The 26,648-nt window shown below is 42.0% G+C and overlaps 2 protein-coding genes across 8 annotated transcripts in view; one reads left to right on the forward strand and one right to left on the reverse strand.

Annotated features, from left to right (window-relative positions):
* The window catches only part of Pde11 (Phosphodiesterase 11), a 91,449-nt gene extending 84,416 nt beyond the window's left edge, over positions 1-7,033 (forward strand). For 3 of the 6 annotated variants that reach the window (XM_070209407.1, XM_032438647.2, XM_032438648.2), the window contains 9 exons: positions 541-1,062; positions 2,412-2,588; positions 3,991-4,077; positions 4,139-4,312; positions 4,377-4,486; positions 4,557-4,745; positions 4,800-5,016; positions 5,193-5,276; positions 5,348-7,033. In XM_070209407.1, coding sequence (XP_070065508.1) covers positions 541-1,062; positions 2,412-2,588; positions 3,991-4,077; positions 4,139-4,312; positions 4,377-4,486; positions 4,557-4,745; positions 4,800-5,016; positions 5,193-5,276; positions 5,348-6,481 — 2,694 coding nt within the window. In that variant the 3' untranslated portion in view covers positions 6,482-7,033. The remainder of the gene's footprint in view (positions 1-540; positions 1,063-2,411; positions 2,589-3,990; positions 4,078-4,138; positions 4,313-4,376; positions 4,487-4,556; positions 4,746-4,799; positions 5,017-5,192; positions 5,277-5,347) is intronic. The other 3 variants (XM_015173099.3, XM_015173098.3, XM_032438650.2) reach the window with 2 other exon arrangements.
* Positions 7,034-9,163: 2,130 nt separating this feature from the next.
* Positions 9,164-26,330, reverse strand: LOC6629031 (heme peroxidase 2). 2 transcript variants are annotated; one of them, XM_002052772.4, is made up of 9 exons: positions 25,602-26,330; positions 13,550-14,127; positions 12,744-13,482; positions 12,414-12,689; positions 12,144-12,361; positions 10,540-12,081; positions 10,068-10,476; positions 9,856-10,009; positions 9,164-9,780 (listed from the first exon to the last, which is right to left on the reverse strand). In XM_002052772.4, the coding sequence occupies exons 1-9, from the start codon at positions 25,637-25,639 to the stop codon at positions 9,541-9,543; spliced, it is 4,194 nt and encodes a 1,397-aa protein (XP_002052808.1). In that variant the 5' UTR covers positions 25,640-26,330; the 3' UTR covers positions 9,164-9,540. The 2 variants fall into 2 exon arrangements, with proteins under 2 accessions (XP_002052808.1, XP_015028544.1); XM_015173058.3 differs by lacking the exon at positions 25,602-26,330 and adding an exon at positions 14,207-14,275.
* Positions 26,331-26,648: the final 318 nt, after the last annotated feature.

A 26,648-nucleotide genomic window follows, 5' to 3' on the forward strand; every position in this document is an offset into this window, starting at 1 on the left:
CTGACGTATGTAAATTGCATTTATTATTTAACAAAGAGCAAAAGTTGTTGTACAAAAGCTTTGCGAAATGTCAGCACATGGGATTATCCCGGGCAGCCACGCGGCGTGCTCGTGTTTCTATACCCATTATCAAATTGTTAAAAGGGGTATACAAATTTCGGGCAACTTTTTGCACAATAATTACAGCAAGAGTTTATTACGATACTTCGAAATCTCTTGCAATCACAGATTTAAGAAATTTTATTTTATTTTGATACCTTCCCCATATACCCCTAAATGAAATTAAAAGCTAGAAACTTGCCCTTTGATATTCACTCAAACTTAAATGTAATTTGTATTGCCTAATAATTTCATAAAGATCGGACTATGAACATCAAAGTTATTTCAGAATTTCTCATAGAAAGGTATCTCCTAGTCTGGCACGCCCGTCAACGCACCCATGTCTTTTATTGCCATGTGGTGTGCTGACAGCATGATGAATTTCTGCTTATAATAATCCTTGATGCCCGAAAATACTAATTCGTTTCTTTACACACACAGGTCTTCGCCTCGTATCTGCAGTTCTGTGGCATTGGCCTGCGCAATGCGCAATTATTTGAGAAATCTCAGCTGGAAATTAAACGGAATCAGGTGCTGCTCGATTTGGCGCGCATGATCTTCGAGGAGCAGAGCACCATTGAGCACATGGTCTTCCGCATACTCACCCACATGCAGAGTCTCATTCAGTGCCAACGCGTTCAGATCCTGCTCGTTCACGAGGCGGACAAGGGCAGCTTCTCGCGTGTCTTTGACTTTGAGGCGAACGATTTGAGCGAGGAGGAGGCCAACTCACGCACCAGCCCCTACGAGTCCCGTTTCCCGATCAACATTGGCATCACCGGCCATGTGGCCACCACCGGCGAAACGGTCAATGTGCCCAACGCTTACGAGGATGATCGCTTCGATGCGAGCGTCGATGAGAATTCCAGCTTCAAGCATCGCTCCATACTCTGCATGGCCATTAAGAACTCGCTCGGTCAGATCATTGGCGTCATACAGCTAATAAATAAGTTTAATGAGCTGGTAGGTTTTTTTAAGATGGCACTGAAAAAAAAGTTCTATTGTTGCCCATGAACATGGTTATAAATTAAAGAAGAACTTGAGCTTGTTAAGTAGAAATGACTTCTAGTTATAAGTTATATATATATATATAGAATTTGTCCTGACTGTTTGGCTTACTGAAAAGTTCAACTTCCAAGTCGGCTCAAAAGTTGTGGTCAAAGTGTCCATCAAAAGCATCAACACAGCCATAAAAGTGGCCTGCATAGCATCGCACTAGCAAGCGTGAGAACGCTAGTTCGAACGTTTTTCAACTTTATATTTGTTTATTTAGTTAATTGATTTTATTGTTAATTTCGATAATTATTGCTCTACTCTCTCTTGTATTTTTGTGTGTGCGTGTATGTGTGTGTGTGTGGACGTGCGTTTGTCAGTGTATGCATGTATGTATGTATATATATGTAAATAAGTCCAAACGCAGACCAAAATTATTTTTTCGCTAAGCTGCAAATTAAAAAAAAAGGAATTTTTACCAAGTGCTCTCCTCCTCGATTCTCAAGAATTCAAGTAGGGTCTGCGATTTTTCATGCCTAGCTGGTAAAGTAGTGTTTTTTTTTCGTGTTTTTTTTGTCGTGTTTTTGTATGTATGTATGTATGTATGAATGTATGAATGTATGTATGTATGTATGTATGTATGTATGTATGTATGTATGTATGTATGTATGTATGTATGTATGTATGTATGTATGTATGTATGTATGTATGCATGTATGCATGCATGCATGCATGCATGCATGTATGTGTGCATGTATGTATGTATGTATGTATGTGTGCATGTATGTACGTTTGTACATAGGTATGCATGCATGCATGCATGCATACATGCATGTTTGCAGATATACAAACAAACATGCAAACATGTATGCATGTATACACGTATGTACATAGGTATACATGCATGCATGCATACAAGCATGCTTGCAGATATACAAACAAACATGCATACATGTATGTACAAACAAGCATACAAATATATGCAAACTTAAAAGAAATGGATTTTTCGATGTGAAACACCCCTCAACTGAATTTGAACAAAGATCTTAGCAAATGAGTTTGAGGCTAATCGCGTGGTAAGCAATAAAGTTTCATACAAACGTTTTCCAACACCGTAAACCCTTCATTACACAAGGTAACTAGGTAAATTTCAGCTAAAGCAAAAAGTCAGTCAGGACAAACACTTTTATATAAAGAGGCGAAAAAATGCATTGAATATTTAAAATTTATTCAGAATAATAATTTAATTTCACTACTTGATGCACTTAGAGTATATGTGGAATATATTTTTAATACATCATTTATTTTTGTTTGTTTAGGACTTCACCAAGAACGACGAGAACTTCGTGGAGGCATTTGCCATATTCTGCGGCATGGGCATACACAATACGCACATGTACGAGAAGGCGATTGTGGCAATGGCCAAGCAGAGCGTGACCCTGGAGGTGCTCAGCTATCATGCATCCGCCACCATGGATGAGGCACATCGTCTGCGGGTAAGTTAAATGCTGACAATTCAAATGGCACCCTCGGGTGTCGTACGCTTTATCCTGGTGATGGGGTGTGCGAAGGGCAGAGTTGGGGTGGGGCGGTATTGCATTTAAATGCTTAATTTTATTTGCGTGCACGCTTAATTTGTATGGTAGAAATGGTTGGGGCCATAGCCTAGGACTCTCGGCTCCATTTATTGGACTCATTTTTATGCCAGTCCATAAATTCTTGTTGCTTGGCCCGTCTGTTTTTCTGTTTCCATGTTTTTATTATTTCTGCGTGACAGCAGCAGAAACAGCAGCAACAGCAGCAACAACCTGTCCCCGCAGTCGCTCACTTAGTCGTCCCTACTCCTCCTGCCCTCTCCACCTCTCGCACTCAACCCTTGGCGTACCCGTTTGGGGCCCAACGTGTTGACAGTTGTAATTAGTTTGTTCGCACAAGTATGACAAAAAGAAACTTTCGCACACTGGCTAAGAGCATTTGTTATACTAGTCCCTACTTTAACACCCGCTACCCGTGCTGCCCCCACCCCCTCGCCCCCTTTTCCTCCCCACCTCCATTCTTCTTTATCTATAAGCCCATAGACTTTGGGGCTGGTTCAAGTTTTCGCATCTGTCTCTCTGTTTGTCTTTGTGTATTGTCTCTTGTCGCTTGCCTGTTGCCGCCGACCTCCCCTCTTCCCCGCTCCCCTTGCCTCACACTCTTCCTCCTCGCCCTGCAAACACACACTTTCTGTAATTATGTTGGCTAAAATTATGGCCGTCTGTCGCCTTGTCAACCGTCGACGTCGACGTCGACGTGAACGTGAACGACGCTGATGCTGGGGGTTATTAATTTTAATTAAAATTATGCCATTCTTTGCGCATTGCTTTTACCGAAGAGACCCGGCGATTATGCCATTGCGCAAGAAGCAAAAGCGCAAAAAAAACCCTTTTCTGCAGCTTCTTTGCCAGTTCCGGCAGCGTGTTTGCCGAACCGGGAGTATATCATGAGCTGCTGTGTGGACATCAATTAACATTTCCTGACAGCAGCTGGGTGGACAGTGCCGTGTGTGTTTTATTTCCTTCAGCTTCCGTTTGGGCTGTTCCAACTAAAAGTTAGGGTTTTAAGGATTAAAGCGCACTTAAAATAAAATTAAGTATCTTGATAAAAAAATTTACAAATTTGTAAATTTTAAATTCAATTCTTCCCGCTAACTAAAGTAAAAGCTGAATATTTACTTAATTTCACCAAAAAGACTTCATACTCTACATCAGATTTGAGGCTAGAGTAAAACTCGAAAAGCAGCCTACTTACCATTTTCCAGGGTATCAACTAAACCTTATTACTGAAAGACAAACCTATCGATAACTGCTAAATAGAAATTTAATCATTTCCATTGTCACCTTTCACATCTCTTTACAGCGCCTGCGTGTGCCCTCTGCTGTACATTTTCGTCTGCATGATTTCAAATTTGATGACATTCACTTCGAGGACGATGATACGCTAAAGGTAAAACTTGTAGCACACTCAAAAGTCTATGCACTTATCTAATGCCCTCTCCAATTTGTAGGCCTGTTTGCGCATGTTTCTGGATCTCGATTTCGTGGAGCGTTTTCATATCGATTACGAGGTGCTCTGCCGTTGGCTGCTGAGCGTAAAGAAGAACTATCGCAATGTGACCTATCACAATTGGCGACACGCCTTCAATGTGGCCCAAATGATGTTTGCCATTTTAACCGTGAGTGTGAGAATCGCAAAGAGAGACTGTTCCTTATGAATTCAATTAATCAATTGTTAATTATATCTAGACCACGCAGTGGTGGAAGATCTTTGGCGAAATCGAATGCCTGGCCTTGATTATTGGCTGCCTGTGCCACGATCTCGATCATCGGGGGACCAACAACTCCTTCCAGATCAAGTGTGTTGCCCACATTAAATGCATTACAATGTGATTGCATTTGTAATGCTCTTCATTTGTTCTATTGCAGAGCCTCCTCGCCGCTGGCGCAGCTCTACTCCACATCCACCATGGAGCATCATCATTTCGATCAGTGCTTGATGATACTCAACAGTCCCGGCAATCAGATTCTGGCCAATCTGTCGTCTGATGACTATTGTCGAGTTATACGCGTGCTCGAGGATGCTATTCTGTCCACGGATCTGGCTGTCTATTTCAAGTGAGTTCAACCCAATTCAGATTCCTATCTCTTTACTAATACCATCTTGAACAGGAAACGTGGCCCGTTCCTGGAGAGCGTGCAGGAGCCATTGAGCTATTGGGTTGACGAGGAGCCGCGCGCCTTGCTGCGTGCCATGAGCATGACTGTCTGTGATTTGTCGGCCATAACCAAGCCGTGGGAGATTGAGAAGCGTGTCGCCGATTTGGTTAGCTCGGAGTTCTTCGAACAGGGCGACATGGAGAAACAGGAGCTAAACATAACGCCCATTGTGAGTGCTATTTTAGAAACGATTAGAACTGGAAAACTTCTTTAAGATTCTCGAGTCGGTTCGGCGACTTTTCGCCTGATAGGCTTCAGCTTTCGCTTCCAGTTTGCAATCTTAAAATTCAGTCAACACAAATTGAGATATTTTCTAAATATTAATATGCTCTCCATCTTCAACAGGATATCATGAATCGCGAGAAGGAAGATGAGCTGCCCATGATGCAGGTGAACTTTATTGATTCCATATGCCTGCCCATCTATGAGGTGAGTTGTCAGCCTTACATTTAATCGGCATTTAATTGCAAATTATTAATAAATTAATAACAAATCTTCAGGCCTTTGCAAAGCTCTCGGAAAAGCTGGAACCGCTCGTTGAGGGCGTGCGTGATAATCGCGGCCATTGGATTGACATGGCCGACGATGTAAAAACCAAAACTAGTCAGGATCAAGAGCAGCAGCGGGAACAGCAGCAAATTGTGATAGCGAATGGTGACAGCCAGCTGGCATTAACTGAGGATAAGTTGGCCGATGAATATGCGGATGTGGCCGATGAAGCAAGCGTAAATGGGCTGAATGTGGCCAAAAGCAGCGCAACTACTAACGACATTGCCATCGCTTCTCGTCCCAGCAGCAACCCGCCCAGTGATGCAGATAATGCAGACGAAGCAGATGATGATGATGATGATGATGATGATGATGATGATGATGGCACTGCAACGAATGCTGATGCGGCACAGACGGATAATGGCTATGTCGCTGCCAACAGCAGCAGCAGCTGCAGCAGCAGTCGCAGCAGCAGCTGCCTGTCCTCGAGCAGCTCCTCCACCGTCTCGAGCCGCCTGTCCACGCCGCCACCAACTGGCGAGGATGACAGCACGCCCGTTTCGCCTTCCAAGACGCTGCAGGCACAGCTGGTCGCCGCCAATCTGCAGGCGCTCAGCCAGGGCAAGACAACGGCAAAGCCACGCTGCCGGAGCTGCGACCAGGCACGCACCGTCCGCAAGACGAGCTCGCTGAAGGGCGCACAGGAGCTGAACGGCGGCAGTTGCAACAGGGATGTGGCGCTATGCAAAAGCACGCCGGCCATCAGCCATCAGCATAATCACAATCATCACCAACATCATCACCATCAACATCAACATCAACATCACCATCATCATCATCATCAGAATCATCAGCAGCACATTATTGGCGGTGGCATTGGCAGCGCCAGCATTGGCGGCAGCGGCCTAATTGGCCTAATTGGCACGGGCACGGACAGTGATAAAATACCAAAAATTGTGGGCAAACTTGGCCAACTCGATGGGCTGCCGTTCAGCAATGGTCACGGGCTGCCCTACAGCTATCCACAGAAGCAACAGTTGCCATCCCAGCAGCAGCAGCAGCAGCAGCAGCAACCATTGCTGACGCGTCGCCACTCGGAGACGCAGAATTGTGGATTGCCCGCCGCTTTGGCAGCGGATAAATAAGCGCAAACTTTGACTGTCATTCAAAGAATTATTATTTGTACATAGGAGACGACATTTCTCACGCCCATTTTCTGTATATATCAACAAATTGTAATCGCAACATTTGAGCAACAGTATCTATCGTAAACCTAACAATAATAATACAATTAATAGAAAGATTAAAACATATAAAACCACATACCATACGCATAAGCAAATTGTGGCACAGGCAATTTGAACATAAAACGTAAATTAGCCAGATTCCGATTCCTATAAACTATATAAACAACTATATATATATACATAAAGATATACAAATATACGAGTGTGTAAACGTTATGCTTACGTATAATTTTGACACTCTACGCTGTGTGTTTAACTTCAATTTTAGTTTAGTGCAAACATATGCTATATGCTATACTATATATATATAAATATGATAAATATGAAAAGAAACTAAAAGCAAAGAAGTCAAATTCTCTAGAAACTTAAGCACAATGTTTACCAAAAAAAAAAAAAAAAAAATTACAAAAAGATTTAACAAAGGCAAAGGCAAATTAGTTAATTGTTCTAGGTGCTGTTCGCTGTTGTTGTTGTTATTGTTGTTATTGTTGTTTTTACGACAACAACTGCAACAACAACAGCAGCAACAACACATGAAAAGTATTGTATTTTGCATGCCTATTTGTCAGATGCAGTTCGCGGCAATTAGTTGAATTATCTGTGGTTAGCACAAGTAGCACAACAGCTTAAACCTATTAAACAATAAACAAGCAACAACATTTAAAAGCTTAAACATCAACCCAAACAAGAACTTAAAACAAATACTAAGCGCTATGTATTTTTTGTGTCTGTGCGCTCTATTCGAATTTAAATAAATGTAATTAAACTATTTTAAACGATATGCGATAATAATATATATATATAATATATACGATACACACATGTGTGTATATGTTTCTGACTAAAGACCACAAAATGGCAAAAGTTAAATCAATTTAAAGTTTTGTTCATTTTCGCTTAATAAAAGCATTAAACACCTGCGTTAAACTTAGAGCACGTCTAACGGTCTGTGTCTAACGTAGCTATGTGTTAAATTAAAGATATATACATATATATATTATAAAGTACATACATATATGCATAGTAAACCCCTCGGTAGATTTAATCGTACTTTGTGAGTTTTGTTATTTATTGTCGGCATTATAGAGATCTTATCTAAAATACACAAATTACATTTGCTATAATGGAACCACGTTCAAAAGGCAAAACTAAATAAAGTAAACAATTATTTAAACAATTTACGACAACGTTAAAAACATAACAAGAGACTTCACTTAAAAGTTTATTTAACAAAATCCAACTAGAAAATTTGTATAATATTGTATGGCTGTGACTATGAATTGAAACAATTATTAAATTTTTGCTTCTATTTCAGTTCGTGACAGTGCTCAAACAAAAGTCGGTATGTCTATGACAAGGGACGCCACTGTACGCTAATTCCCAACTTCATGGAACGGCACATTAATTATGGCTGCTCTGCACACACAACATGCCAAATATATTTTGATAACTGCATTTACGCGTTCTCTTTCTAAAAGTGGACCCAACTGCAGCGGGAACGAGACAAAACATGCTTTTGCTTACCTTCGTTTACTCAAGTAGTTCGGGTACCTGCTTTTCATTCTGTTCACTTGTTGACTTGCCTTGCTTTCGCGTGCGATTCCTCCAACCGCAGTCGATGAGGAACAACAACAACAATAATGCCAGCTTTAATCAACTTTTATCAGCTGCCTTAGAATTTTGTTTGCCTGGTATTTCGTCTGCCTGCGTGTCTGGTGCGGCTGGTGCTCAAACAGATGATACTTTTCCGTTTCATCATTAACTACAATAGAACATTATTTATGACTTTACATAAGTGTTAACTAAAAAAACAGAATTAACACAAATTTAAACATATGTATGTGAAATTATTGTTTCTATTTTGTCCAGCTGACAGTGCTCAAGTAGAACGTCGACATGACTAACACAACGGACGCTACTGTCTCCCTCCACATTTTTGTTACGGCACATTAATGATGGCTGCTGCTCTGCACACGCAGCTTGCCAAATATACTTTGATAACTGCATTTACGCGATCTCATTCTGATGAGTGGCAGAACTGCAGTGTGAGGGAGACAGACGCTAATAAGGGCATCGTCCAATAGCATTCGACTGTTGACAGCAACAACATTGCCAGCTTAAATTCACTTCTGTCGGCTGCCTTAAAATTCTGTTCGCCTGGTATTTCGTCTGTTTACATATTGCGATTTGCTACCTGCTCATCTGCGGCGGCCTACTCAAACAGTGCCCGACGTTTGTCCCCGCAGCCCCCGCTGCCATAACTATTATTTTTAACATGTCAACTTGCTTTACATTCTGTTCGCCTATTACTTCGTCTGTATACATATTGCATTGTGTAGATTTGTGAATTCGCTGCTTGCTTGAAGAAAAAATGTCGCTGCTTGCTTGAAGAAAAAATGTCGCTGCTTAAAATCAAATAGACACCTACTGTGATTTCTGTTCGCCTGGTAATATGGCTGTTTACCTTTTTCGTTGAAATTTATATTTGTTCCCAGCCATTTTCAGTTGTAATTCGTTGTTGCTAAACTAACAGGAAAGCAACGAATAGAGACGGTTGAAATTGATAGTCATTTAAATATATTGTTTTAATTGTTTGTTTATTAGGTACATATAATTGACATTCATAGGGTTTTAGGTAAAAAATACATTACATACATATATAAAAATGCTAATTAATTAGTTGTCGCTTAACTAACAATAGAATCACTTATTTTGGTGGTGCCGAAACAAGAATTTTCATCCGCGAAGATACGCGAGTAATGCAATTTGTTGGTTTCTTCCTAGTTTGATGGGCACTACGAGTTAATGCCGCATAGAACAGTTAGAGTAAGTATAGTTTAGGGGTAGATGCATTGGAAAAGTCTTCAGATAAGCGAACAAAAAAAGTTACTAATGTAAAGAACGCAATAGTTATTTACAAAACATGTACGAAAGCCTGCTTTCTCGGGTTGCCCTTTCTACAGGGATGCGATGAACGGCGTCAAGTCAGGAAACTTGAATAGGTTCTGATTGCGCGAGCGAGTGACACGCGAGGGAGCATGACCCTGACGCTGCTGTGGACTGAAACCTGCTGCCTGCTGGCCGGTCAAATAGATGCCGCACTGCGAGTTGCACACCTCATCCCGCAAAATGGCCTCCTTGGGCCACTGGCGAATCAGCTGGCCGCAGTCGGTGATGCGCAATGAAGCGCACTGGGGCTGTAATCGAGAGAGAGAGAGAGAGGGCTAATATTTAGCTGATACTCTGTTGTGTAGGTTATTTGTATAACTTACGCCTTCGGCGGAGCACACGCAACTGGTGCAGGGCGACGGGAAGGCAGATTCGCCAACGCGCACATTGCGATTGCCAATTTGGCAGCCCTGAACATTCTCGCGCCAGGCATTCAAATCGATTTGTGGCATGGACTGGCAGGGCACACGAGGATTACTGTGGGAACAATGGAATTAGCATTGGCTATCAAAGGAGTATTTACTGTGCGGCTTACAGGAAGTTGCTGGGCAAATCGAAGGCAGCACGCTGCATATCACCCTGAATCTCCAGATTCTCACAGACAATCTTGGCGAGTGTTACCTTGCGCAACTCAGCCAGCTGAGCCTCGGTGAATTTAACCTCGGGATTCTGATTTTCATACCAGAAGCGATCGCATTTACGCAGCTGCCTGAACTGAATGCCAATGATGCAGGCCAGCGTTGGTCCGACGAGGCCACCCTGTAGCGGACGCTCCGTCATGGCGCCGGGGAATAGATCAATGTCGTCAACGCTGGCATAGACCTTTTGGAAGCGATTAATTACTTCGGTGGGTATTTCGCGGCTCAGATCGCTCCAGGTGCTGGCACGCTTTAGGTTGCACAGAGCGCGGTAGTTGTTGTACGAAGGAATGCCATGATCACGAGCTGTAAACGATAAGCAGGACATTAGAGGCGGACATCTAAGTGGGTTAAAAGCCATTAACTTACCACGCTGGATGTTAAGAGCAATCAGATCAATGCCGGAGAAGGGTATCTTACGATCCTCAAACAAATGATTCGTCACCTCGCCCGTGATGAACTGATCTAGAGTTTCCATGGGCGTAGCCACCAGACCACGAAGTATCTCATCAATAATACCAGGCTGGAGCAGCACATCCATGCGGAAGAAGCCATCGCGCAGCAGCAGTGGAGGATCCACGGGCTGATGCTGAATGCTCAGCCGTGGAATATGTGGACGCAGCAGCGAGTGACCAATGCGGAAGGCAGCGGCAGCGAATTCATTGAACACAATTGGACTGCAGGACGGATTGTAGTCCTTGTAGTAGCCCTGTGGCAGCAACTTCAGGCCATACAAATTGACAGCGTTCCAGCTGAGAATGCGGGGCAGGAACTCATTGAAGACGGTATGCTGCACCTGGGCGCTGACAATGCGACGGGCATGATGATACAGCTGCTCGCCATTCCAGTGGGGATTGACACCGCGCAGACCCTCAACCAAACGATTGTGTTCGCGCAGGAAGGCCGTGTGAATAGCAGTCAAGCCTGGCTGCTCGGAGGCGCGATCATCGCCAGCAATAAAGCAGAGTCCGTTGCGAGATTTGCACTCGGGATGGGTAGCACTCAACGGCAGCAGCTCCTTGCCGCGCACAGGATGCACAGTGCTGTTCATACGGCCCGAGAAGCCACGGAGCTTATTCGACAGGCAGACGTTCTCGCCGTACACCATCGAGGCATCCAGGAAGTGAGTGTTCTGATTGATCTGGTCACGCGGGCCAAGCGACTGCTGGCCTGGCAGCGATCTCATCGAGGGGAAGCACAAACGATCGCCGCTCGTGACATTCACCTCGGGATAGAAGAAATCGCCCGCGGGCACCGGGAACGGGTTGCACTCGGGATGCACGGTCTGGCGTGAGTTGCAGGGCCGACAGCTGGGTATGGACTCATGGAAACCCTTGTGAATGGGCGTCAATGTCAAATCGTGATCCACAAACTGTGCAAACTGCATCACCATCAGCGAGTAGCGTGTGTGCAAATTGGATATATCCGGATGAATTGTAGTCGAAATGGTGCGCGGATTGGGCAGCGGTGTTCCAGTGACGCCAGTTACCCTCGGTGCCGAGATACCGTCCTCATACTGGGCGGGCAATAGACGCGAGAAGGTGGTCAACGATTTGCCCCAGTTCGGATTGCGCAGATTATTGCAACGTCCGGAGAGCGTGCGGAATGGCGAATTGGCATCACATTGCTGTGTTGGCTCCGGGCATTGCTCCAGCGGCTGCTGATTGCCACCAATCAAAGCGCTAATGTCCACGGTTTGCAGCGTATCAGTCAGCTCGTTGCGATTGAAGGCATTCTGATTGGGATTGAAGATCTGACGCTTGCGACGCGTAATGCTATTGAGCGACTTGACAATCTCATTGGAAGCTAGCTCAAAAATAAGCGACGAATTGGCCAGGCTCAGCGCAGCCAAGTTGGCCTTGCTGAAGGAAGCAGCGGTGCCATCGGGCGAGCGTGCGCTAATGCCGCCCTCTGCAAAGATGGAGAAATGTTAAGAAACGTTCTTATAACTGGCATATGTCGACTCTACTTACGTGCACGCCACACTTCGTATTCGAAACGCTTGCGCTCTTCCAGTTCCTGCTTGGCACGCTCTACAGCCGCCTCGATCAGCTCGGGGCTAAGCTCTTTAATGGCCTCCTTGGTGTCGGGCTCCACTTCGACGTGCTCCAAGTGTATCTCCTCCTCGGCATTCACTTTCCAGGGTCGCAAATCAAACTTGGGCAGCTGTGTGCAGTCCAAAACGGAGTTTCTAGGGAGGATGTGTTAGAGCTGAAGCTGAAGCATATGTTGCATGCACTTACAGATAGTTATCTTCGCGTATGAAAGCCTTGGACTGGGCTGTGTTGACCTGATGCGAGCCGCAAAGCAGACCCGACAGCGTTGTTTGGCGTATGCTCTTCAGCTGTTCCAGACTGAAGGATGAGGGCGGTATCTCGTTCTCATACCAGAAGCGATCGGTTTGCTTCAGCAACTCAAACTGTGTGGTTAGCAGACAGGTGATGGTGGGTCCAAAAAGAGCGCCCACCGCGGGATCCTCCAGCATGGCGCCCACCAGCAAATCAATATCCTCAGCGTTTCTGTAAGAGCAAGGATTAGCTGCGCGATTCGCTAATTATGAAAGGAAAACTCACTGATAGATGTCACGCAAACTGGTCACATGCTCGTCGGGAATGTTGGTGAGCTGTGCCAGATTATCGAAGGTCACATTGGCTGCAGCGCCGTTCTGGTCGAAACGACGTGCGCAAATGTCCAGGGCATGCACGTAGGAGGCAATGCCGTGATCGCGTCCACGATGCACGGCCAGCGCCAGCTCGGACCAGCCCTCATCGTTTGTCTGACTGGGCACCAGAGACTTTTGCAGCGCTGCAATCGAGAGCAGCTCATGGGCGGAACTCTTTTGGGAAAGCATCTCAGGTGGATACATGCTCCAGAAGGCGGGCATGGCGCTGGTCGCAAACTCATTGTAAATGCCAGCGCGTATGGAGCTGGAGTAGTTGGAGGAATGCTTCTCGGCGGTCAGTCTTAGCGATTCCTTTGCCGTTGTCTCTTGACCCAATACCAATGGCAAGAATTCGTTGTAGGTAATATGCTGTATGGTCGCGGTTATAATGCGCCTAGACTCCAGGAAGACATCCTCCTCGGACCAGTCCGGATTGATGTGCGCCAACTGCTCACCAATGTTGTTGTGCTGCTGCAGCAGGGCACGATGCAATGCACCCGTCGCACCAGACACTTGACAATAGCGACAGGACTCAACCTTGACACCGCCGCTGATATATGTACGCAGCTGGTCGAATTCATGGCGGGTTGAGCCATACAAGCCGGAACCATCAATATAAGCAGATGCAATGTTCATCTGCTCGCGCACATCTGTTGAATGAGACGAAAAATGTGGGTTATCAAATGGTAAAGGATGTGTTTAGTGGAAGGCACTTACGTTTCTGGCACACCTCCGCATCAAAACCGGGAGCAGAGCGTTTGTACTCCTTGCAGTCGGCACCGGCGCGCACAAAGCACTGCTGCAGCTCGCTGGGATCCTTGATGCCGCCGGCCTCACGCTGACAGCACTTGCCGCTGATGGGCAGCTGGCCCACCTCGTACAGATCGTTGGCCAGCAGCTGGCCCCAGGCTGGTAGCATGGCAGTAATGTGATCGTGGCGCAGCTCGCTCTCCACATGACGCTGCAACTGCTCGATCACCAGCTCGGCGTCGGGCAGGGCGTGTGTGCCACGCGAGCTGCGTGGCTGGCTAACGCCATCGGCATAGTCCGTTTGAAGTAGACGCTGGAAGACATCGCCACGTGCGCCCCACTTGCGATGCGACACATTGTTACACTCGGCGGTGGGCTGGCGGTACTTGCTCGGCGGGCAAACATCATAATCATCGGCGGCGCTGGCTTCACCAACCTGGCCGCAGGGCTGTACAGATCGTGCACGTTCCGAGCGCAGCGCATTGATGGCGCTATTCTCGAGATCCTCCGGTATGCGTAGCGAGAAGCTGGGAGCGCAAAGGCACCTGTAAGTGCAAGAGAATTAAGGCTGATTAGTTACATTGTTTTTAATTGGAAAGCATTCAAATTCACTTTTACGCTAACTTTTCTTCCTATTGGAAAGCCTCGCTTTGCAAAGACGCCATTTTCTTTGTAAGTGTGGCCAAACTTGACTACCTGAAATTTCTTTTAATCGACCAGCGATAACATAACTATTGAATGTACGAAAGGAGTTGCCAATACAAACAAAATAATTGGTGCTCGCTGTAATTAACATGTAAGCTCAATGTTAAGTTAACAGGTTTGCAGGAAATGTATTTTAATGAACCATCTTAAGAAATTTCGGAGGGAATTACGCTTCTAAAATTTATTCGACTTTCTGCAATATATGCAACACGTTTGAGTCATTCAATTTTAATCGAACATCTGCTGCCACACGAGCTATTAATTTCAGGCTAGCCCCGTTATGATGCCTTCACATCGCTAAACTGGCATTTTCCAACTGTATTTCCCAGCTTTTTTAATTGAGCGCAGCTTTTCACATCGACACCGTTTGCTCACATGGCCAATTAGCCAAGCAGCATGCATGAAGCGAATAACTAAAGATTGAACATCTCAGCCCAACCGGATGCAGTTTAGCCCTCAATCTCATCAATTTCAAATTATGAATGAATGCTGCGACTCTGGGACTGCCCCAAAGAATAAGGCTGATCAGTCAACGAGAAACGAGTAAACGAGCATTTGCCATGGTAGCTATTATTATTATTTTATTTATTTTTATTGTGTATGTCATTAGGTTATTCTCAATAGTTTCTTTTTTTTTCGGCTGCCTCACGTGTTGCGGTTTCTGTTGTTGTCTTTGACATTAATATTGAAGCTTTTGTTTTAATTTTTTTCTTGGCATTTTGCTGGTCTTTTGTTGTGACAAACATCAATTTGGCAATTCGACATGCTTGAGCGGATTTCTACGCTAAATTGTGCAATGTTCAAAATTGCAACCTATTGTGGGCGTCCCACTCAACCGAGGAGCTGTCAATCGTAGCGCCTAATGAGCTCATTCATATGCCCATCTATCCATTGTTAAATGACGCACTTCCTCTACAATCTACTTATCCGGCACATTAACAATAATGAGCATTATGACGTTTACCGCTCGATACGTGGCTCCGTATAATAAGATTAGGCATTATAATTATTATATTCGTATTCGTTATCGTTTTCGTTTGTTTTCTGGTTTTCCTCAAGTATGCCGTGCGCTTTAATTAGTTTTTGTGTACACATTTTTGTTATTGTTGCTTTTGTTTTCGTTAAATCTGTTGTACATTTAGACAGTGTATTCAAGGTTGATTTCTTTAGAGTTAATCTCGTTTGCGGCTAAGAGTGCTGGCTTGTGTGTACACAGAGCAAGTTTGTTTCCTCAGTCTTTCGTTTTGCGGCACTCCAAATAATTAGCGAAATTTTGGTGCATATTTGAGCAGAAGTGCTATTATTCGACTGCAGGCTATGTGTGTTTTATTTCATTAAAATATTATTCATCCAAAAATTTAAATACTCGCTGGCATTTCGGTGACTAACTTGTTTGTTTTTACACTTAGCGCCTTTCATGATTCAACAGATACTTCTAAGATCCGCGATTGCTGTTCATGTATTTATTAAAAAGTTTCGTTAGGCTGCAATACGCAACACAATTCTTGTTAAAAGAAATGCCAGAAATCGAATGAAGCCAATTGCCACGAAAATGTTGCTTTATGTAATTCCTACGCCAATTTCGATGGCTGAATCAGCTGCCTGAGCCAATGCAATTGGCACAAAATATTTTGCACAGCACGAACAGCACTTTATTTTTTGTTTATTTCTTTATACTTATGTATATATATGTATATATGTATATGTATACTTGCTGCATTGGCGCAGAACATGAGCAAACAAATGGATAACAACGTAAAGGCAGTCACGTCGCATTAGCTGAAAGCGAAAGCTACAGTAAAAACAAACAGACAGCGACAGGGCGACAGACGTGTCGCTGAACATTTGTTTTATGCTTGTATTTATTTGTTTTATCTGTGTGTGTGTGTGTGTGTGTGTGTGTGTGTGTGTGTGTGTGTGCAGCGGGTGATGGGGTATTTGAAATTTAAGTATGCCAAAAACTGTGTCACACCTGACTTTGATGGCTCCAATCAACTACAACAACTACAACAACCACAACAACTACAACAACAACTACTACAACTACAACAACAACAAAGAGCAGTCGCAGCAGCTGTGCTTAGGCAAATAGAAATGCGCATCATACGCGGCGTATGCGTTATTTAACATTTTGCTGGCGCTTATGACACCGTTGTTAGTTTTTTTTTTTTTTTATAAATTGTGAGCACAACTTATTTGATAATTAAATAAACCGATTGAGAGCTGCGCCATAAATTGTTGAAAAATGAAAGTATTTTGTGTGTTTGTTTTGCCATCGCTAGGCAAACGGAACCCAAGCTATGTATTATCAGCTAAACTTGGGTTTTTTTTTGCATCTTGCAACATTTTATATTTATAGCGGGAATTTCTGTTAAAGGATTTCGTCATCGGGCCACAGTGAAGGCGCTTGAACTTTTTAAACTACAGCTCGTATTACTTATCATATTTTATATTTATTTAAAAAGTTAAATATATTGATGACTTTTGAATACATCATGTGACCGGATTGCCAAGCGGATGCAGTGCTCAAATTTCAATTGAAATGTTAAGAAAAAAATCGAGCTCATTGAAAGAAATATGATACAGCTCCAAATGGCCGATGATAACGAGTTAACTGATCCAAAAACCGAGTTCAGTTTGGGACATATTTTAATAAATTGCACACATTTTTAATATTGAACACATTTCTTTAATTGACATTTCTGCAAGTGTATTGACTTGAAGTTCAAATGAGCAGCATATTTGCATTTTGTTTTTGCATTTTTACAAAAGCTCAGTTCGTCTTTCAATCACGCAGTCGCGCTGGCAATTAGAAAAACACGTGAGTTTCTCAAATACCAAATGGCCCGCGTAACAAGTCAAACAAGTCAAGTGATTCTTTATTGCACCCAACTCCTACGGAAGATTATCCCCAACGAGTACTCAAGTTCTATTTACAATGTGTTTGAACGCGTGCCTTGTTCTTCCACACAATATAAGTTGAGTTGTGAATAATATTAATTGCATGCGGATAGTCAACAATTGCATAAGCAGCACACAGCATCAGCATCAGCTTCAGCAGCGTCATCATTTGTTTGGATTGAGTTAATAATATATTATGGCTAATTGCGTTATTGTTAGCACACTTAACGAATGTTGTGCAATCTTAACGTATTGTGTCTGGGCCAACTATGTTTGCATCTCACATATACATAAACAAAATTAATTAAATTCAGTTAGACAATTTATGCTTCATTTGCAAGTGTTGATAGTTCGGTAGCCGCAAATTTAATCACGAATTAATTGCGAATATTTATAAGAAAATAATAAATATATAAATATCATGAGCCAAGCGGGAACAACGGAACTTGTGTAAGGCAATGGTGGCAGCTAACAGTTGTTCGTTTCCCTAGCGAACCTTTTGCGCAACACATACAAAAGACTTAGGCAACAAACTTGGCGCCAGTTGGCAACTATCATGCAACAGCAACAGCAATAACCCAAAACAAAAACAATGGCAATACCTTTAAAGCGGGCATAAACAATTGCAAAAAATAGGCACAACTGCAAAAACGCAGGCCCTAACAAAATGATAAATGGGCGTGGCAAATGTTTTGCAAATGTGTAAATGGACTAAAGCTATAAAAACTATAGAAATGAAAAATAATTAATGGTCATGTTGAAACCCAAATGTTAACTGAATATGGTGCCAATAACTAAAAGGTTTTACGAGGCTAGCAATTGCATGTTTGCTGAGCTGGACAGGCATCGAAAGCTGTAAGAAGCCGCAGCAGTAATATTAATTGTAAGAAAACTTGTCTGTATTTATGCACAGCTGCTATGTATATATATATGTATAACACTATTAAGTTTTGACATATGGCCCAATAAGAACATAATTCAAGCAAACAACCCTCTAAGCCGATACCTGCTTTCTTTGATTAATAATTCTCAAGCAGTTCAAGTGCACACCCGTTTCATTTTCCCTGAGCACTGTAACTGCTGTGAGATTTATAGATTTTTGTTATCCTGCTGTAAGCCATACAGATTATTTCTTATGTCTGCTGAAGTTTTGAATCGCTCAAATGCTCTCGAATGAAGCTGGCTGAGTGCGCTATTTAAACGGCTAGCAGCCACAGCGTGCTCTTGTAATTCTCAAGCAGTTTTTACTCTGCAGCAGCAGGCTTATAGCTAATTAGCGATTACGTTATGCGCGCCCTAGGGGCGCCGCTATTAAACTTAACGTAAGCGGAAGCGGTTCGCTTCAGGTCTGTCTAAGTTTGTGAGTGGGCGCATTGGTATTCACATTAGTCATGCAAACAGTTGGGAGTTTTGAGGCGTGCAGGCCGCTGGCCTGGCTAACTAGAGGCGTCGTTTTCATTATCAACAGCAAATGCTGCCTGGCCAAATATGCGGGAATGCGCTTGCATCAGCCTGTAGCCACATGACTGCCAGCAACAACAACAGCAACAACAACAACAACAACAACTACAACAGCGGAGCACACACACCCAAACATGGCCAACACTCTCTCATTGGCATCCATAAGCCATGACTCGCTGCAATTACTCCAAAGCACGTAGCCGGAGCGTCATATGACTTTGCACATGATTTCCTACCACCAACACAGGCAGCAAACAACAACCACAACAACGACAACAACAAAATACAAACATGTTTTCTTTACAGCATAAAAAACAACATACACACACACAGACACACAGCAAGTCACAAGACTCTTTTCACGACTTGTTGTTGTTGTTGTTGTTTTTTATTGTTTTTTGTGTTACAAGTGAGTTTCTTGGCTGCCATTACACAATAAGCCAGCTTAAGAAACAAAACAACAAAACAACAAAAATACAGATGCAACACCAACAACAACAAGCTGTACCTGTACTTTAAGGCTGTGCCTGATTATGGTCATGTGCTCAGCAGACGCTTCTAGTTGCTGTAGGAAACTCAACGCAAACCGCAAAGAAAACAAGACAGAATGGCTTTCTTTAGCACGCCGATACTTTAAATACTCTTTTGTAAGTATAGCTAGATATGTGATACCGATACTTTCTATATAGTTATATAGGACAAAAAAAATGGTGATGTTTGCTTAGTTTTATAAGATCGGCTCTAAAGCTAAGATGGAAGTAGAAACATGGACAACAGGAAAAGGCTATATCGTAGCCTTGTCCTCCTTATACTGTGATCACCTGCTATTGGTTACACACGTCATGACATAACTATTGTACCCCCTGTAAGGGTATACAACGGTAAAGTTTCAAGTGCGCCTCATTAACATGCAAATGAAATGGAAAACAAATTATGACAGTGGCCTGCATACACATGATTATAATGCATATCCACATGTGATGCAATTCGAGTGCCCGTTCATCGAATGCGGTTTCAAACTATTTGTTACATTGCCAAGAGTTGCAAATGTTGTTTTATTTGTATTATTTTTATTGCTGATCCGCTCAAATGCAAAGCGAAGCCAACTGGCGTGAAGATCATAATTCTATGCACACAAGTGTGTGCTCATTTGGCCAGAGACTGTGAATCTGTTGGCAAAGTCACGCGCCTGCCTTACGCACACACACACACACACACACACACATAGACGCACACACAGACGACGTCACATATAACTTTCGTTTTCATTGCGAAAGTGCATACAGCTTGGATATTGGTAGGCAACAGGCGGCCGCCACAGCAATAGCTCTCAACTTGGCCCGTCCACTTTGTTGGCCTGTTTCTGTTTCGGTTTCGGTTTTGTATTTTTTGTTTTTTTTTTTTTTGGCCTAAACACTGTGCTGCATGCTAATGGCACTGCGAGCACTACAATTTTATGTGAAATTTATGGATACCACAGAGAAGTGCTCAATATGCCACAGCTGATTGCTGTCTGCCGCGCATCAAGGTCGCCTCTTCACCATTTCGCTGTTGTGCAAGTGGCCCGAGTGGCCCGAGTGGCCCAAGTGCTGCTCAGCATTGAAATTTGTTGTCTGCTCCAAAAACTGGCGCACTCGAGTGACAACATTTAAGTACTTGTAATCGCTGAGTTTATTCGAAAACATGCGCACATTCGTAAAAACAAAGTGTCTTCAATTATTGACGCACCTTTTGTGAAAACTCAGTTCGAGGCTGAGCAGTTTTGACAAATTTTTTTTTTTGGTGGTGAAATGTGAAAAAGAGAAAAGAGTTGCGCATTAAAGCTGACAGATCATATTTTGTTATGCTGGAATGCAGCTGTCATAAGCTTAATACGTATATATATATATGTATATATATATTTAAATGTAAATATAAGTTTAAATAAATATGCATGAATAATTTTAAGAAACTTTAGCACCTAAGGCACACCCTATAATTGATTTATTTGTTTACTCAATACTTTAAAGTACAAATAGATCTAGGAGACGCCAAGGGATCTACCAATATGCGGGATGGTCGCAATTCTTGCATGATCTCGACATATCCATTGATCCCAATATTATTTCCTGGTACGAAAATAACTGCCTGGTACACAACTATTTTAATTTTATATAATTTAGATTTTAATACAAGAAAAATAAATATCATAATTGTGGACCTCGCGGTCCAGCCAAACAAATAATTATAATATGGAAAGGTCGCCAAATACTGCGCTTTATGGATATATTCTTAAGAGTTTTGAGTCTTACATATTTCTGTAATTGCTTATGTTAATTTATTTACTGTAAATAATACTTATATTTGAAGCGGGAGAATTGAACGTTATTGAATGGGACGTTATGATAAATGTCTGCCACAGGACAAGCGGAACAGGATTGAGTTTTCCTACTCAGCTCTAACCAAAGACTCACTTCAACTGCGCATAGGCTATATGCCTCGCTGCATATTTTCATGCAACAAGGCTGTCTGTCTCACATATTAGGAGCATAGTAAAGCTGTTACATATTTAGCAGCAACTCAAAAACCACTTAATTTACGCGCCAGCCGAAGTTAAACGAAAGCCAAACATTTAAATACAACATTTCCACTTTGGGGCAACAGCTTCCCGATGCTGGCATCTTCAGCAGACAGTTTCATTTTTCGTTAATTGACGTTCCAAGGTGGCTTTAAAATGACGGAAGCCTAGTTGCACAGACTGCCAAAACAAAAAGAAGAAGTAAAACACTACAAATCAACTCAAAGAAATACCAAAAACCAAAATAACAACAAATTTGTAAAATAAACTTGGCGTTTTTATGAAGAGCTAGGCAAACCTTTGCCACCATTTGGTGCTGTTTGTTGTTAAACAACAGCAGCAGCTACAACAACAACAACAACAACAACAGCAACAAAAAATGCCCAGTCAAGCCTGTTGGGGGGGTCCACTTCATCCTGAAGTTGATTACGTCTTTGTCGCTGTCGCTGCTGCCATATTTTGTGTATTTTTTGGTATTTTTTTTGTTTTTACTATAGAGCAAACAATTTCACTTTCATCTTTACAGAGGCCTGGTACCGTTATCTCTGACCAGGCAACAGCTGCAAAAGTCGCATCGCAGTTAAATTTCTTTTTAACCCAAATAAACCAGTTGCCAGTTGGGCGAAACAAGATTTTTGTGTCTCGATAAAGATTGTCTGTATTTATGTTTTTACTGTTGATCTTTTTTTTCGGGTGGCTGATTGTGTCAGAGACCCAGTCCAAGTGCCATGCAAACACTCTAAACTGCATGTAGCGAGAGATCGGCAGCAGAAAACACACACACACACAGCTCAACATAACACACATTTTTTGGGGCGTCAACTCGGCAGCGGCCTGTTTTCTGTGTGCGTGTGTGTATATGTGCGAGTGTGTGCGTGTGTTGGGTGTGTGCGCATATTTTATGCTATTTGGGTTAGACCCGACAGACTGAATAGTGGTCGGACCAGCGTGTTGGATCTATATACCATATGCATATACTATATCAATGTGTGCTCGAGCACAATAATAACATATATTCTGTTTTGAAAACTGGTTGGTCGCCTTTAACGAAAGACTTAGGCAACGAACTTGCTGGCTTCTTGATTTATTTTCATAACCTGTGCCCAGTTTCAGTTGGCTCAGGGTCAGCTACTTGATAACGCCTTTCACTTTGCACCAGGAAACGCATTCAGGAACAATACGTCTTTTGACAATTGTTCAGCTTTACAGTTTTCTTCCCAGCCTATACCCTACACAAAAGTCCATTCAACTTTCTGTTCAATTCTTGAGATTCTTGAAATTTGTAGAATTAATTATGATGATTATGATTATCTTCACAAAAATATCACGCTAAATTGATTAATGGACAGCGATTGAGAAATAAGCAAACGAGCTGCAAATTAAATTACCAAGTATAATTATCCCATTTCGACTGGCAGATCAGTCCATATAATATTTCTTTATAAGCTCACATTTCAAATAAACATAAAACTGAACAACAACAAATTTGTGGCAAACTTCTTTTCCAGTTAGCCGGCGAGGGGGCATTCAAGTATTTTAACCTTGAACTCGCTTTGCTGTTTGTTCGCTTAATTGAGTTAATTTTATTTTATTTTTTTATGCGTTTGTGAATTGATTTTAAAGCCGTTCTTGGCGCAGCCTCTTCGGCTTTCGATTTATTTTGGTGTTTTGAGTTTTTATTAGTTGTTTGCTTTACTTGCGCTGTTTGCAACTAATTATTGACTTCATTTGATTGCTAATCAATTCCTAGTCGATAGCAAACTAGATATGAGAGAGCTTCCTGACTTAAGTGGAAGTTTAATTCATTTTTAACAGCAAGAATTTTAAGTTGAGGTTATTGTAGCAGACATTTTTTCTAAGCATATTTGGCAGTTCTTGATAAAGTAGATTCTTTGGTTCTTCCTGCATTTTATACCCTGAACCCATTAAAAATCAATGGAAGGGTATATTGTATTTTTTGTGCAAAATCCAAATGTATGTAACAGGCAGAAGGAAGCATATCCGACCCCATAAAGTATATATATATATTATATTCTTGATCAGCATCAATAGCCGAGTCGATCGGTTCGTATGTATGAACGCAAGGATCTCAGAACATTTACATATTCCGATTTGATATTTTTTAGCTTTCTTTAAAAACGACTGAAACAATTGTTTATTTGAATATAAATTAATTTATATTTAATACTTTAGTAATTTATTGATTTATTTAATAAATCATTATTAGCATAAACGACTACTAAACAATCCACAAGTAGACAAATCGAATAATATTCCCATTTCTGTTTTGCCTTGCATTGACTTTTTTTTGTAAATAATGTTAAATGTTAAACATAAAAATAAATGGAGAAAAATGATAAATATAATAATAACATAATATATAACTAATTTATTTATTTATTTTATAGCAATAATTATATTATATTTGTACCCTTTTTACCTTCTGCTAGAAAAATGTTGTCTTAACCGTTAATTTAGCTAATCTCGAATTCCTCATCTATGTAGCTGACCTTACACGCACGCAGATTTTGCTTAGGCAATTTTCGAGTGCGTTTCAGATTCGTGGGCATTAGCATAACATGGCATCTGAGCTGTCTGCAAGTAGCCAAGCGCTCATCATTAATCATAGTTATTTGTTTTTTGTGCAGTGCTTTTAAAAGAGACTCTGAAAACGTGCCAACGGAAGCGCAAATCCGCTGCCTATCAGCCATGTCAACTAGCCCAGCAGCTGTCCAACTGCTGCTCGGCTCGACAATCCTTGAGACGGCATGCATAATTATGCAAAGCATTAGAATTTGCATTGAGACAGAGCTGGAATTCCTCTCAGCTCATTCGCTTACCTGTTTGTTTTTTCTTTAACCTTTTTTTTTTTCTTAATATTCATGAGCATGCTAATTGAATCACATTTATTTATAGGCTATTGGAAAAGAGCAGCATGCGATCATATAATCGAGCTCAATTTGAATTTCTTTGTGATGAAAACTCAATTTTCGAGCGTCTGACAAAACTGAAGAAATAAAAGTTTCACTTTCATTTCGCGCTGCACGCGTTTGTCGAAGATGCCCAAGAGAAAAAGTTGTTAACACAACGAAAGACCTTTTAGAGGTTGTTGCTGTTGTTGTTGTTCATTTGTTGTTGTTGTTGTTGTTGTTGTACTGGTGCTATTTGATGTTTGTGTGTCGTGCCAGGTAGTTTTTGGAACGATTACCTAATCATGACTTGATTTTTTGTTTCTGTGTGCCTCGATTTGGTTTTCTTTTTATGTTAATGTTAACACAAAGCGGCAACCGCATTGACATAATTTGATTGCCATGGTTTACATAATTTTGCCCGAGAGAGTGCAGCTAATTTATAGATCTTCGGCCTAAATTTAATTAACGGCTCAATTCACAGCCAGCTGCAAACATTAGAAAGTTTTTCGCGATTTGCTGTTAATCAATGCTGAAATCTATGCAAATCGCAGCACAATTTGCACGGCTCTTACGCAACTCTTATCTCAATGAAATATATGCAGGTGCACAACATATTGATAAATATATATATATATGCTAGATCTGCACGACATTGTGGGGTGGCCTATGCAGCCTTGGCCGGCTGCATGTAACTTCTTTGGCTTAGTCATCCGGCGGCGTACAGAATGCAGCCAAGCAACTTGTAAAACGCTGGCAAATTAAGCACAAGTTGTACTGCCGCTGCCGCTGTTAGCGTCGACGTCGCTGCCGAGCCACTGACATTGTCTAGTTGACACACTTAAGTCACTTATTACGACGACGCGTTGTTGTAGAATTCTTGCTAAAAGTTTTGTCGAGTGCTTTACAGCCCAAAATACATAAAATTCAACAAAATTTTTAAACATTTTTCGTTGTTGTTTTTGTTGTTGTTGCTGCTGCTTGACATTTGTTTATTGACTTTGTCAAGGCTTAGCCGGCGCACAGATGAGCTTTAAATGTGATATTTTATGTAAATTTTGCATATTGCATGCAAAATGGAGCAGTTGCGTAGGAGCTAAACGAAAGACTTAGGCAACGAACTTGGTCCGCAACAAGGCCAGGCCGCATATGCGGCTGCATTTGTGGAATGCCTGAGGAATTTCTGCCCAAGGTGAATTATGTGTACGATGCCAGGGTAGTAGATGAGTGTATATAGAAGATATTGGTTGGATTAAATGATGCTGATAGGCAGTAAGATATTTGTGCATAGATATGTGGATGGATGTTTATCAGATACTTTTTTGTCAGTTTTGTTTTTGTAAAATGAGTTTTTATAGAGAAATAGAAATCATACAAGCATTTGCTCTGAGATGTTGTTTATGCAAAGCTAAGCTGTTTTAAAATTAGATTTATTTATTTATTTATATTTCCTTTAAAAAATCATTTAAACAATTTTTGAACTCACCATAATATTAAGCTAAGTAGCAGTCGTTGCTTGTTCATTTTTAAGCAATCTACTGCTCTCTCTCTCTCTCTTTCTGTTTCTCTCTCTCTCTCTCTAGTTGGATCTCCCTGTCTTTTGCGATAGACACAACGCGTTTGTTTGTATTTAATATTACGACTTAATAATTTATAAATAAACTTATTAGCTCTTTGTTAATCAGAATAAATATATTAGGTATATTAAATTATATTTGGCACGTTTTGCAAATTGATAAACAATAAATATGATGTGTGTATGTTTGTGTGTTTGTTGTGTGTGTGTGTGTGAAGGCGCGTTTAATTTGAATTTGAATTTTTGTTATATTAACACTTGTGCGCTGAGGATAAATTTCGAGTAGTTGAAGTTGAAGAAAATTCAACAAACGTCAGACGTTGTCTTGCCAAAGAGATTGTAACCGATAATGTACGCAACGATTTGAATCCTTTCGGTAATTAGCATAACGCAGGCAATACGGAGCACAACATTGAGAGAACCAAAGCGAGAACGAGCCTATTTTGGGATCGATTTCAATATGAGCTTCAAACGGAACCGAACGCGGCGCAACTCTGGGGCGACGGCGCCAACGAACTAACCGAAATGCCGAAAACCCGATACCGATACCAAAGACCTTATATGTTAGACTTAAACACACTGCTTATAGGATAGCTGGGCCAGACGGAGCCCACAATTGCACGCTGGCACAGCAAAAACGTATCTGAAAGCTGGCTGAGCTGGTGCTCGGGCTTAAAAGGCAAAGCACACGAGCCCAAAACGGATGCGCGTCTCTGAGCTTCCACACATAAACCGGTAGACGTAGATAGAGCAGCAGAGAGAAGACAACAGAGAGTGAGAGAGAGAGAGAAGCGTTCAGAGAGTGCAGCTGGCTGAGAGACGTGAGCTTTTGCTGCTGCCGGCACAGCCTAGACAGCTCTCACGCACACAACAGACAGCTGTTCGCATGTGTGTGCGTGTGTGTGTGTGAGTGTGTGTTGTGCTATGGAGAAAGTAAAAAATGATGCGCCCAACACT

The sequence above is a fragment of the Drosophila virilis genome, chromosome 4, assembly GCF_030788295.1.
Source record: "Drosophila virilis strain 15010-1051.87 chromosome 4, Dvir_AGI_RSII-ME, whole genome shotgun sequence".
In the NCBI taxonomy this organism is placed as follows: domain Eukaryota; kingdom Metazoa; phylum Arthropoda; class Insecta; order Diptera; family Drosophilidae; genus Drosophila; species Drosophila virilis.